Below are 13,985 nucleotides of genomic sequence, written 5' to 3'. Positions count from 1 at the left end.
CTGAACTGTAAGTATCTTCAGGTGTTAGAATTTAATACTTCTCTCCTGCCTGAGAAGGGGAGTTCATGTCAGGATGACTAAAGACTCAAAGAACAGACTTTAATATACAGCTTCACACCAAAAGGAAATGCTGCTGCAGGCTTTCAAAGTGGTATTTCTAACTTTGTGCAAATAGATGAGGGTTTGCAAAGGAATCTTGAGTGGTTAGGAGCTCATGTCATGGGAGAATTACCTGTCTCCAGTGAACTTCTTTGAAAACCTCAGCCACAGCATTTTACATGAAGCCCAAAGTTATGGCAGTTTGCAATCATGTTCTGAGCCACTGTCACTAAAGAAGTCATGTAAAGGTGTTAAATTGGGACTAGCTGTTGCTGCTGGGTCCGCGTTCGGCTGGATGAGGCTGTAACATTGATAAGTTCATGCTGCTGCTGGGGTAGTGTTCCTGCTGTCTTAGAGGCTAGATTAGACCATGGGAGAGGGATGAGATTATGCACCTTAAAGCAAGGGTTGCCTTACAGATTCATCCTGTTCAGGAGCAGGGTGTATTTAGATAGGCATAAACTGGTTGTGAAACCAACCCCAACCCCAGCATCCCTCAGGGAAGCTGCTGCACCCAGCTGGAAGTGAACACCACTTCAGCAAGAACATGAGTAGCAAACATGAGTTGACTTCTCAGCTGCTACATTTCACAGCTGAGAGTATAGGCTTAAGCCAAAATCAGTGATAGGGTAATGTTGGGATTTTAGAATTAATAACTCTTTTGTAAAAGTAAATCAAAAGCTATCCAAGCTAGTATCTGCAGCCTTAACAGACCATGCAGAACGCTTTAAGCTGGCAACCTGTTTCAGTCTGCACTGTACTTCACTGTTCCATTAGCTTTCAATTTGACCTTCATCATCATCATTATTATTATCAATAGCTAAGCTTCATCAGACTTACAGGAAAGATGTTGCATGCAAACAAGTGCTGGGGATTATTTCTCTACCCTCTAATCAGTAATTTTAGATTTGTTACTTAACGTATCTTTCTTCCCTTCTGATATGCAACTTAGATATTCACTGATTTTTAAAATTTTTATTTTTTTTTATTAAGAAGACATAGAGGAAGTGGTATATTGTTATCCAAATAATAATTTTATCCAGTTATCTTCTTTCAGCTTTATGAAAGAAGGAAAACCACTATTTTCTGAATCACAGCTGTGCATATCACAAGTTTGGATCCTCCCAGAGGACAGAGAGCAGTCCAAGAAATTTGAGAAACTGCTTTTTAAGTGAATATTGATACAATGCCATGACTTTAGATTTTTTTTTTTTTTTTTTTTTTTGAGAAGTCTACTGTTCATGTTAATTATTAATTTTCTTCTTCCCTTTCACCTGCCAAAAGAAGTATTTCTTGCTGGCCAGCCCACTGTCAGGATAACGTCTCCAATGTTAATAAAGGAATAAGATGTAGAAAGCACATTTAATGGACATTCAATATTAAGCTGTTGTTTTTATTAACTACTTAAATAGTTAGTATCAGGCTCAAAGAAGGAACAAAGATGGTCTGTGGAAAAAATAAAATTGGAGAGTCCTGTTTTTTTGTTTTTTTTTTTTTTTCTTTTCATGGATGTGTCCTGTATCTTCTGTCCTCCAACTAAAGTAAACCCAGCTTCTCCCATGAAAACTTTCAGTTCTCTTCCTCTTGTCCATTAATTTCCATTTCACACACTGATTGTAGCTCTCTGTGTCTCTTCACCTCCAGTAGTGCAAAATACAGTTTTGCAGGGCTGACTGGGAGCTCTGCATGTCCCAACTTGCCTGCTGAAAGATCAGACAGGACAGAAGTCTTGCATTCAGGGCTGCAGCCTTTCACTCAGCTGTGTGCCTCGTTACGTGGCTTCTGTTAGGAAGCTTGGAGAAATTTTCATCTTTGCGACTTGGGCTCTGCTGTCATTTTTTTCTGAGAGTCCTGAACATGTTAAAAGTTTCTTGGAGGGATCTGACACAGATCACATAAATGTCCTTTCCTTCGGTAATCAGCCTAAAAATCTCTGAAGTATGTGGTTTTCTGAATTATAACAAGCATACCAGAAGCCTTTTAACTTCTTTGGAAAGAACAGAAGAAAGTTGCAGTTCTGATGCATACTTGGCTCTTTAAGGGTTGTCTCTATGTGGCTAGCTGAGCCTTTACCAGTTTTAACTAGGAGATTTATTTTAAAACTAATTTACTGGCACTTTTTTTTTTTGTAATTTTGCTTCCCAGACAAGAAAAAATATGATGTAATTGTGATTGATCCACCATGGGAGAACAAGTCTGTTAAAAGGAGTAACAGGTAATTTTTCTTGTAAAATCAAATAAACTTTGTCATCTTAGCTTACAAGGGGTAATTAATATTTTAATGTAATGATACAATCCAAGACCAGTGTAAGTGTGAGAGGGCAGTTTAAGCTAGTTGTCCTGGGTTTGGCTGTGATAGAAGAAGCTGAGAGGGGACACAGCCAGGATAGCTGACTCAAACTAGCTGAGGGGATATTTGATACCATGTGACATCACACTTAGTATATAAACTGAGGGAGTTGGCCAGGGTTGGGAAAGGAGGGATCGGGGCTCAAGAATGCGCTGGGCATCGCATGTTGGGTGGTGAGCAACTGCATTGTGCATCACTTGCTTCATATTTTCTTTTATTAGTTTTATTATTTATTCTTTCTTTGTGTTACTGTATTAAACTGTCCTTATCTCAACCCATGAATTTTACCTTTTTTATTCTGATTATCCTCCCCATCCCACCAGGGGGGAGGAGTGAATGAGCAGCCATGTGGTGCTTAGTTGCCAGCTGGGGTTAAACTGTGATACTAGCAAATAGTTTGGCACATGCCTACCTTTGAGTCTATGAAATGTCTTGAGGATTTCACTGAAATATTTGCAAGAGTAGATCTTAAATTACCTAACTGGTGAGAGTAAGTTAGTACTTGAGACTTACAAGCAAAGCCTGGAGTCAACTGTTTTGTAAGGCCAAGATCATGCAGATAATTAATTTGAAATTAATAGGGTTACTTTAGTGGACTTAAAGCTAGATAAATGTGTAAGTATTTCCAGGTCTAATACAGCAATTTTAGGGGTAGCTGTAGTTTGAGCTGCAGTCTGATGGGTATAAGAGAGTAAGTGATAATGCAGCAGTAAAATCTGCAAGTGTAATAGGAAATTTCTGAGTACTGTAGCTTATGAAGTCATTAACTTAAAATTTATGGGCTTTCTTCTCCACTGAGTAACATCATGCTTATGCCAGTGGAGCTCTTCTCTTGATTACCATAGAATTGTATCCATGTGAAAGAAGGGCAGACAGGAAATACGGCCTTACAGCTTTCTAGAATAATGTCTACTGTAGCTTTTGAAGCTTGTTATGAAGACATAATTTGAAGATGCAGGGACTAATTAGTAGGTTTACTTTGAAAGCCCTGCAGAATCCTCTAGAAACCCAGAGTTAAACTCACTCAAATGTATTTTTTAACTATATAAGTTACTCAAAGTAAAATTGTAGTTATTCACAGTATGAATTAGCCAGCAAGACCATCTCTCCCTTACAAAATAAAGGGAAAAGGTAGAAGAGGCATCACTTCTGTTAGTTACCTTGTTGATGGCTAATGTTTGTTAAGCATTTCATGTCTGGGTTGAGAATCTTGTTTTCTCTGGGCAGTCTAGTCCAGGAGATGTTTTGGATTGTGTCCTGGTTACTGGTTTCTCGCTGTTGTTCTCACTTCTGTTGCATTCTATAGGATTCCCAGGTACCCAGATGGTGGCTGTCGATTCTAGTAGGCAGTGTGTCAATGTTTTTGATGCTGCAGCGTGTAGGTTCCATGAAATTGCAACTCGCTAATAGTGTAGAACAGCATCACAAGAGAAATGGTAGAACAGGACAGAATCTGAAAAGCCTGCTGTTTTCACTGATGTAGCATACAGTTAGCTCAAAAATGTGCAGAACTGTTCTGCATAACCTAGAGAACTTCTACCATGAATGGTAATTTAAAAATAATGAACACCTGCAAATAGTTGGAGAAGTGTTTACTCTTTCATGACCTTTTAACTTGCCAGTCAAATTAGTGTTGCCCTTGTACTTGTAAATGACTCACTTGTCATTTTGTTTCAGAAAAGAGATTGCTTGTTATGAAAAGTGAATTGACTAAAGGGCTACTTTTCATTAAATAGCTTTGTTCTGGCATACAGATGAGTATTGAACTACATATGATAGAATCATAGAATAGTTCTTAAATTAAACGTGGGCTTTTAAATATCTTCAGGATCACAACTCATAATACTTTATTTGGGGGAATAGTGGAAATACATGGTTAAGGGTTCTGCCCAGTAAATCTTTAGTACCTACACTAATGATTTTATATCAGAATCCATCAGATTTGACCACTAGGCGTCAGTCTCGATCCATTTTTATGACTTGAGTTGTCAGGAGCTAATTCTTGAAAGGTCTTGGCTGTGTAATTTCTTTATCCATTTGTGTTGCTTTGCAATTTTCATATTTGATATATGCTAACTTGCTTTCTCACTGTATTGGCATATAGATACAGCTACTTGTCTTCATGGCAAATCAAGCAGATTCCTGTACCAGCGCTAGCTGCTCCAAATTGTCTTGTAGTCACATGGGTGACTAACAGACAGAAGCACTTACGTTTTGTTAAGGATGAACTTTATCCTCATTGGTCTGTGAAAACACTTGCTGAGTGGCACTGGGTAAAAGTAAGTTCTCAATTTGTTTTGTTGCTTTCTTGGAGACTGAGAGGTCTTGCACTATGACACTTTATATTCTTATCATTTGTCTATTTATTACCATGGACTTTTGTATTTGAAAGGTGTGATATCGTGAGTATCTTACTTTTTATCAAATAAAATGTCTTGAAAAAATACACAGTGGAAGATTTTTATATCTAATTTTTAACTGCTTTATGTCAGATCACTAAAGCTGGAGAATTTGTATTGCCTTTGGATTCTTTACACAAAAAGCCCTATGAAGTCCTTGTATTGGGGAGAGTTCAAGGAGACGTAAAGGAAGTCTTAAGGTATGCCAGACTATTTATGGTTATTTTGAGGCTGTCAGGATTCTCTTTGTACATATCACTTGTTCATTATACAATATAATGTCCCAAAATCTTCTCCTGGTGCCATCTTTTGGCTGATTTTAGACCTAAAAATAGCCTTACTAGCTTTGGGATGAGGGAGTGGTTTAGTGAGATTAAAGGATGGAAGCTTTTATTCCTTATATCTGTCTGTGTTGGGGGAATCTGGCTTAGATAAAAGCCTTGTGGACAGGGTTTCCTTTGCTGACGAGTTCTCTTGAACCAGGAGTCCTTGGCACAGGCTGATGCCGTTTTGGGGATGCTGGTGTTTCTCCACACATGAAAACATACAAGACTACATTGTTCTCGATGGCTTCGTAAGGCTGTGGTTAACCACGTTTTTTCTAAAGCCTCAGTGATTTCATAAACTGTCCTTTAATATATTGTGACTGAGCAACGTTTAACTTTCCTTAGACTTATCTGGTTTGACTCTGAATGAATGTTCTGTGTGTTACCTGTCATCTGCGAGAGCTGCAGCATCACGTTTAGTGGTATTCATTCTCACGCTTCTTTTCTTGTTCTGATTTATACAACAGGAAATCTGAAGATGTACTTCCAGAACATAAGTTAATTGTCAGTGTACCCTGCAGTCTGCATTCACATAAACCCCCTCTTACTGGTACGTTTTTGTTGATGTGTATTGGATGTCTGAAATGATGTACCTGGAATGACATATTTTTATGTATGAAATGGCTTCATTTCCCATCTACTAAGCAATTTTGGTCAACAGGACTTGTGGTTTCTCAACACTTCCGAAAATGTGATCAGACACCTAAGTCTTGGTCTCTAAAAATGAGTATGAAAAGTAGAATTTCATGCGTTATTGTGTAAATATTTTGCGTACACCTGATGGATACTGTATGTATGAAGCTATGCCAAATAACCTCATGTACCTTTGGGAAGGGGAGGGCAGGGCAGAACTCCGTGAATCTATAAATTAGGATATCTTCTGCTTAGTTAATAAAAGCAGAAACCTCTTTCTTTATTATGTCAACCTAAAAGAAATGTTTTTATTTCTACTTGACTTGCTTATACACCTACAGTACAGATGTGCTTTTAAATCCAAAAACTTAATTTTATTTTTAAACTGTTAACAATAGGCAACAAATAAGGCATTCCCTGCTTATTTCTGAGGAACTGTATTTCATTTACTGAAACTGATGCAGTAACTCCAGCCAGCCACTTAGCATGGGTATGAATTCAACTTTTCAGAGTATAGTCCGAAGGACTTGAAGATTTCTGTGTGATATATTACCTTTTGCACATTGTTCGGGAGCACTCTTACTTCGACTATTTTAATTAATAGAAATGTGTACTTCTTTCATCATTATAGCATCTGAGTGCCTTACAGTGCTTTGGTAAGAAACGTATTTAATACCTCTCACAAAAATGGTTTCATCCCCCTGCAAGGGGAAAACTCGATGTTGAATCTGCAAATATTGCAGGTGGATGTGTTCTTATGTAATCACATTAGAAAAGGCAGGTAGAAGACACGTATAATGCTGTTGGAGAGGAGAGAAATCATGGTTTGCTTCACTGACTTGCTTTCCTTTTTCTGTTTCCAAGGAACAGAACAACTTCAGTTAGGAGGCTGACCTGGACAGCTGTTACATGTTCAGGGAGGCTCTAAAATTTGTATTTTGGGCTGTATCTATTAAATTAACATACATGTATATACACCTGTTCAAAAACTAGTAGAAGACACATACTTTGGTTAGGTAAAAAAAATTTAAAAAAAAGGCAATTCTAGGAAGATCTTTTGCAGTTCTGAAGCCACATCTTTAAGAATGAGGGCTACAGCAGGAAGTACGTGTGTTATTGTAAGCTAATGAATGTTAGGGTAATGATTTGTGGCAGCCACCTAAGACCTCTTCAGAAAACCAATACTTAGCAGCACACTCGGACACAAACATGAAGCTTGTGAGGTATCCAATATCCAAGGGTGCAGAACAGCAGTTTGTGTGTTTGTAGAGAATTCTCGTGCCAGAATGCTCCTCAGAACAATTCTTTTGTAGGATAGAATCTAGAAACCATATTGGGGAATCCTTTATAAATTCTATTCCTGAACAGGTTTTGAAAGAAATTGTCTGTGATGATTTATGTATTTCTTGAGTCTTTATTTGAATGCTGGGATTTGATAGTGTTGTGCAGCATTTGTGTTTCTAATTCAAAAATTAATTTTTTGTTGAGCAATATGAGTGAATTACAAGATTTTTATAAAAATCCACATGTATCCTACAGTTTTGGCAGCTCCATTCAGAACATGGTTATGGAATGAAAAGGTAGACCATAAGACAAGAGCTAATTGCTGATGCTTTGAATTCGGCGTTTTAAAAGGGTGTCACTTTTATGATCAGACAGTATTCTCAAGTGGCCAGTAGAGAGCAGGTGAGCTACATCCCAGAGTGCTTCAGAAGAAATTTGAACAGAAGCAGAGATTTGGCAATGGGGGAGAAGGACACTTGATGAGTCACACGCATTCTTTATGCTTTGTTTAAGTAGTAACAAAGCCAAAAATATTAGTATTTACTGATACTGTCTGGCACTTTATTTCTTGTTACTGCTGTATGTTGGTACATATGTAGCCACTTAATGACTGATTATAGCAGTTTATCTCTCTGGGGGAAGAGAAAGATGTAAATTAAAGTAAGCCATCAAAAAGAGATGTTTGGGTTCCTACAGTGCATTTAACCATGAAATTGTGACTGTAGGGGTTTGTGGTGATGCATGTGCTGTGTTCAATGCTTAGAGATTTAATATGTCATTGTAAATGTACTTAAGCTTCTTTATGCAAATGTGTTAAAATGAAATTTTATTACTCCTGGTTTTGATTCAAATAACAGCAGGTTTTCTTCCTAATTCAATTCAGTGCTGCTATTAGAAGACATAGAAGGTATTCTGTTACACAGATGATACGAAGCAATGTAAAACTTCAAACACCTTTTTTTCCTTTTCCTGCTCTATAGATTATTCATGTTATAGACATTTCTCATCCAGTTTTTAAGTATGCATGTTTATTGTTAGAACATAATATTGTCATATAGGAGTATGCCTAAAAACACTGGAATTAATTCTTGGCTATGCTCTAGCCACTTTGCATATCTCCAGGAGAAGAATGCAATGGGAAATCTTGGACACCCCTTTCTGTAGCAGCCCAGGGTTATTAGGTTGTGTTGTAAGCGTTCTTGTAAGTAAAAAGAAGTAAATGCCTTTTGTTTCCTTGTGCACCTTGTGAGCCCTTACTGTTAGTGTATTTGATAGGTGCATCAGCATCAAGGTTTAACCTGAAACTCAGAAAAGATGCAGAGATGTAAAACCATCTTTTTGCTGAGTTTCAGATCTTTTTCTCGTCCTATTCTGTTCAGGGATTAGGCAGATTGGGCAGTAAGGACCTCTACCTTGCAAACTCTTTTGATGGGTTAGTATGAAATTAGTTCAGTCATGTGCTTTGTGCTTTGCATGGCTCACAAATCAGACAGTGGAAAGCTGACAGTCATTTTCACTTTTTGTATCCAATTTGCCATGCCGAACTTGCTATTTAGTTGGTAGAAATTCAAAAGATAAGGGGAAACTGTTGCTTGTTGCATTCTTCCTTTTGCTTATTTAAACATTTTTATCAGTGTGCATCTTCAATACATGTTTGGGGTTAAGAGTAGGCAGGTATGGCAGATATCCTCTCTGACCACCAAGGTTGTACTTCGGAAGGAAGTGGGTTTTCTGGAAGACCAGTGTTATATCTACCAACTGGCTTTCTGCTAGCTTTGTGTGTCCTAGGGCATTAGATGCCCGAGTTGCTCTCATGGTGTTTAGTGTTTATGATACCTGCAAGTGATAACCAACAATCTGTTTATTGTCTGTTTAAGCTGTTTATTGTCAGTGGTATCTGCAAGTGGAAAGAAGCAACTGTGGCACTTTTGTTTTTAATCTATTCTAATCTAATCTAATATGGTAGAAAAACTTAATAAAAACTTAATATTTCATTTTTCTACTGATGCAGACCCTCTAACCTGTTTTCAGAGGAAAACAACTCCAAAGTTTCTGTAAGGACTGAAAGTCAAATCCATGTGTGTTCAGATAGGCTTTTAGATCACCAGAAGGCTAACAAAGGCTAATTTATAACTCGAACACTGATTTTTCCGATTTTAAGAAAACCAATGTAATGAGATTTTGTGCCAACAGAATACAGCCATGTTATTGCCCTCTTGATATGGTAATTTCCATTATACTGCAAGTTACTGCCTGATGTGATTATGTAAATACCTACAACCTAGCAATGAAAAATCATACTATAATGTGATTTTGAATTACATGTCATATGTCTCTCTTTAAAAAAAACCAAAACCTCTGAATTTAAAAAAGACCCTCTCTCTGTCAACAGGAGAGAGAGGGATACCTGGGACTTCCTTTTAAAATTCTATAACCAAATTGATCGAAAGATTGTCACAAGCTTCCTGCTTCTGCTGAACTGACCTGTTTTTTGGCTACCTCTTTTTTGCTTTCTGCTAAACCAGTCTATGAGGTTGCTTGAATCTCCTAAGTGTGCTTTTAAAATTTGTTCTCCTACACATGGAAGTTTTTGGTGCTTAGTAAAACTGCTTTTAATTACTGGACTTAATGCTGTGATATTTTTAATCTATACATTTTAAGAACAAATGTCAACATTAAATTTTGTTACCTGAATAATTGCTTCCTCTACTTAGGAGCCTTTGTAAAGAATAAAATGGTTCTATTTTGTGGAGAGAGGAAAGAAGTCATATAAACTCTTACTCTGCAGTAAGTTCTGTGTGATCTTATGCCCATTAGGGTAAAAAAGATATCCTACAGATGTTGGGATCTGTTCACAGAGAGCTTATTGAAAGCTTTGGAGCTTTGCTTTCCACAGTTTCTCCCTCCTCTTCTGAGGAAAAAGTACAGCCTCCTGCAACATGAGCTTTCTTAGATGATCAAGATAATAGATTTTTGGAAGACCTTTGTTAAAATCATAGAATCATAGAATTATTTGGGTTGGAAGGGACCTTTAAGGGTCATGTAGTCCAACCCCCCTGCCATGGGCAGAGTCATCTTCAACTAGATTAGGTTGCTCAGAGCCCCATCCTGCCTGACCTTGAATGTTTTCAGGGATGGGACTTCTACCACCTCTCTGGGCAACTTGTTCCTGTGTCTCACCACCTTCATAATAAAAAAATTTCTTCCTTATATCTGGTCTGAATCTGCCCTCTTTTAGTTTAAAACCATTATCCCTTGTCCTATCACTACAAGCCCTACTAAAAAGTCCATTCCTATCTTTCTTAGAAGTCCCGTTTAACTACTGGAAGGCTGCAATAAGGCCTTCCTGGAGCCTTTTCTTCTCCAGGCTGAAAAACCGTAACTGTCTCAGCCTTTGTTCATAGGAGAGGTGTTCCACCTTTCTGATTGTGTTGGCAGCAAACTGTGTGCAGTAAATCCTTAACTAAATAGAGCGTGGAAAAAAACCAATAAATTTTACCACAGTTTAAAAAATTCGGTGGGTTTGCAAAACTGTATAAAAGCAACTACTCATAACTGATGTCTAATTAGATTAATACCTGTGGCACCAAACAGCAATGTTCAGTGCAGCAAACTTTTCTGTCAGAATGTACATTTTCCTCTAAACCTCCCAGACTCTTTTCTGCAAATGTTAGATTTGTTTAAACATTTTAGTTTGTCTATAAAAGAAGCAGGTTTGCAGAATAAGATTCCTGTTGGTAGCAGTATTTTTTTATTATTATTATTATTATTATTTTTTTTTTTAATTAAAAGCTGCCTTGATGATAACCCATCTGAGACATTCATTTGACATTTGTTAAAGATTGAGGGAAGGAGAACAGATTTATATACCACACCAAAATACAACACAATCTAGAAGCACACATTACAAAATATTTACAAAAAAGTTTTGAATGGATTGAAGCTTTGGAAGATGTGATCATGTATGTAGGAAAATGCATTTGGGATTTGTTAACGATCACTAGAAAGTGAAGTGGATACTCATCTTTCTGCAACAGAAGTAATCCATGACAAGATCAGCTGGAGTCTCACACAAGGGTGTCTGTGACTGGCAAATTTAATGCAAAAAGTCAGAACTTGGATTGCACCAACACCCCCCCCCCATTCCTTCTCATACTTTGATGTATGCTGATTGGATATATTTTTGTTTTCTGCGGTAATCGTGCCTGAAGAGACCGAGTCAAGCAATGTAATGTTGAGTATATGAGTTATCTTTTTAAGCTACAGAAATTCAGAAACCACTGAGAGATGTGAATAAAAATAACAAAAATAACCAAGGTATCCTGTGGAAAAGGAAATGGCTTCATATTTTTTCCTCTTTTATCCTCAGTAACAAAAATAAAAACTTAATATATAATTTTTAGTATAGCTATGTATTTCAGTCTTTCTGCCTCCTTTGTGTTGGGTACTCCTTAAACCTTTGTTTTTCTCACACTTATTTTTATACACGGTATCTTTGTAACAAGTTCCTGAAACCTGGTTAAGAATTTGTTTGACCCAGCCACAAACTAAATGGCTCTAACTTGTTTAACAATAAACTGTTGCAATAACACTTTACAGGCAAAATGCAAGATTTTTTTCTGTCACTCCACAAATACCAGTCATAATCAGTAACACAATTGATGTTAATGACAGGCATCTATTTATTTGGATTTAAGCAGTAAAAATGCCCAACTGTAGAAGAAATTTGAGATTTCTGTTACTGAATGAAAGAACAGAGTTATATAAGTATTTCTTCAGTTGCTCAGTTGGTACGGGGGAAAAAAAGAAGTCCCTGCATTTTTATAGCACTGTTAGTGCTATGCTTATTTAGCTGGTGTTTCTTATTTTATCTTTTAACAGTTGTCATTAAAAAAATGCTTTTATCCCTGTTAAGAGGCAGAGGAAAAAAAGTTTGATCTCAATTAAGGAAAGGTTTTATTTATTTATTTTTAGAAATGTTGCCCCTGTGTTGTAGGAGCTAAGTGAGACTTTAGGAGGTGTTTGGTTGATATTAGTGAAAAATTCAGAACTCATCTATGTAGAGGCTGAAATAAATCCTAATTCCCTTTCTCTAAATGAAAACCAATAAATCAAGGCTATTGAAGGCCTTGACAGTGTTGTTCAGGATCTCAAGGGCACTTACTTAAAATTACTTTCTCACTATAAATACTCCAGTTGTTTGATGAAATCCCTGAAATTAATTTCTTGTCTCTCTCTTTTTTTAATGAAACATTCTGTTTTTCATGCACTAGCAGCACAGGAGAGATTTTTATTTGTTTGCTATTGTTACTTGTACCTTTGTCACTGTTATCTTCTTTTTTATTCTGGCACAGCGGTTCTGGCAGAGTTTATCAAGTCAGATGTGGAATGCTTGGAGTTGTTTGCTCGCAACCTACAGCCTGGGTGGACCAGCTGGGGAAATGAGGTTTTGAAGTTTCAGCACATTGATTATTTCACTCTTCCGCAGAATGAAAACTGAGTTGGGTCTTGTAGCTGAATTCTGGAATTCCAAGCCTTCCCAGCAGGCTCTTAAAATTGCCTTTATTACTGATGGTGCACTGAGAAGGCAATGGAACTAAAACCAGTTGCACTTCAGTTAAAATTCTTGAAGTGACAGGATATCTGTTTAATGGTGTCTCCATTTGTACAAGCCGGTCCTTTATTTTGATGATCTAGAGTTATTTAAATGCTGATGTTAGAGTATAATCCATCCCATTTTTTTTCAGACCTCAAGAAAAGAAAGATATTTTAAATATTCTCACTGCAACTATCAAATCTGAGCATAAGTGCTACAGTGTTGCACTTGTGATATATTATTTTTAAAGCATGATAATGTATTATTTTTAAAGAGTGGCAATGGAAGCAAACAGTTCCGTATTTACATATATTTCCTTAAAGAAATTTGTTTTTTGCAAAACAGTGGCTTTTGAACTAAAATTATTATGAGGGCAGTGTATCCTCCTACATGTTTCTATCTGTCTATATACCTCAGAGGAAATACAAGGAGCAGTGCTTGTGCTAATTGGCAAATGAATTGTTAACTGACCACTTTCTATGTATAATTGCACTTTTAAAACAGGCGGCAATTCCGTTTCTCTGTATATGGTGTTAATTCTTTGCATATATTGTAAATAATCAGTCTTAACATCTTACAAATTCTGCATGTGAATATGTTAAATTTAACTGAAATTTTAACGGAATATAAGTATTTTAAAAATTCTCTTTCCTTATATTCTTGGAACATTAAAAAGCCATGACTGAGCTGTATTTTTCAGATAGCATAAACCTGATCTCTTTATCTTTTTTTTTTTTTTTTTTAAGAATGGTACACATTGTGTGTCCTTTGCCCTTACGTTTGCTTTGAAAAATAAAAAAAGAAAACTTAACGAAACCTCTCCCACTTACTTAGAGGCAGAGCTGCTGAACAAACTGATTTTCCTGATGGCAAGCTCCTGAGTTCTGCCTGTTTATAATGGGGAACAAAATGCATTACATACCTTCTTTACATTCATTTCCCTTTTGGTAGTCTGATGAGCTGTGAACGTTTTTAAACTTAACTTTAAATATTAGCAGATTATTTTTTAATAATTTTGTAATAAAAATGAAAATAAAACCTTGTCAGTGTGTTATTTGCAAACCCAGTTCCTATAGTACCATTCAATTTCATGTTTTGCCTATTGGAGCCATAGAGGAAAAAACAAGGAAAATGCTTCCCCCCGCCCCAAGAGGTTACACATACACTAAAAATAAGTAAATAATGTAACAGTGAAGGTAGTTACCAGGCAAAACACTTCTTGCTACATGATTTTATTTAGCCTACCTTTTAAATTGTCAGGACATAAGCAACCTTACCTACAACTATAAGGGATAAGA

At 36.7% G+C, this 13,985-nt stretch overlaps 1 protein-coding gene across 1 annotated transcript in view; it reads left to right on the top strand.

Annotated features, from left to right (window-relative positions):
- METTL4 (methyltransferase 4, N6-adenosine) overlaps positions 1–12,591 on the top strand; it is a 17,225-nt gene extending 4,634 nt beyond the window's left edge. The window contains 6 exon segments of the mRNA XM_010170205.1: positions 1–23; positions 2,245–2,314; positions 4,554–4,728; positions 4,942–5,048; positions 5,642–5,724; positions 12,446–12,591. The exon segment at positions 1–23 is cut by the window's left edge and continues 362 nt beyond it. Coding sequence (XP_010168507.1) covers positions 1–23; positions 2,245–2,314; positions 4,554–4,728; positions 4,942–5,048; positions 5,642–5,724; positions 12,446–12,591 — 604 coding nt within the window.
- The last annotated feature ends 1,394 nt before the right edge of the window (positions 12,592–13,985 follow it).

This window comes from Antrostomus carolinensis, unplaced genomic scaffold (genome assembly GCF_000700745.2).
Source record: "Antrostomus carolinensis isolate BGI_N321 unplaced genomic scaffold, ASM70074v2 scaffold6256, whole genome shotgun sequence".
Lineage (NCBI taxonomy): Eukaryota > Metazoa > Chordata > Aves > Caprimulgiformes > Caprimulgidae > Antrostomus > Antrostomus carolinensis.
The sequence above is the reverse complement of the archived record's forward strand: the minus strand, read 5'-3'. Positions and strand labels throughout refer to the sequence as shown.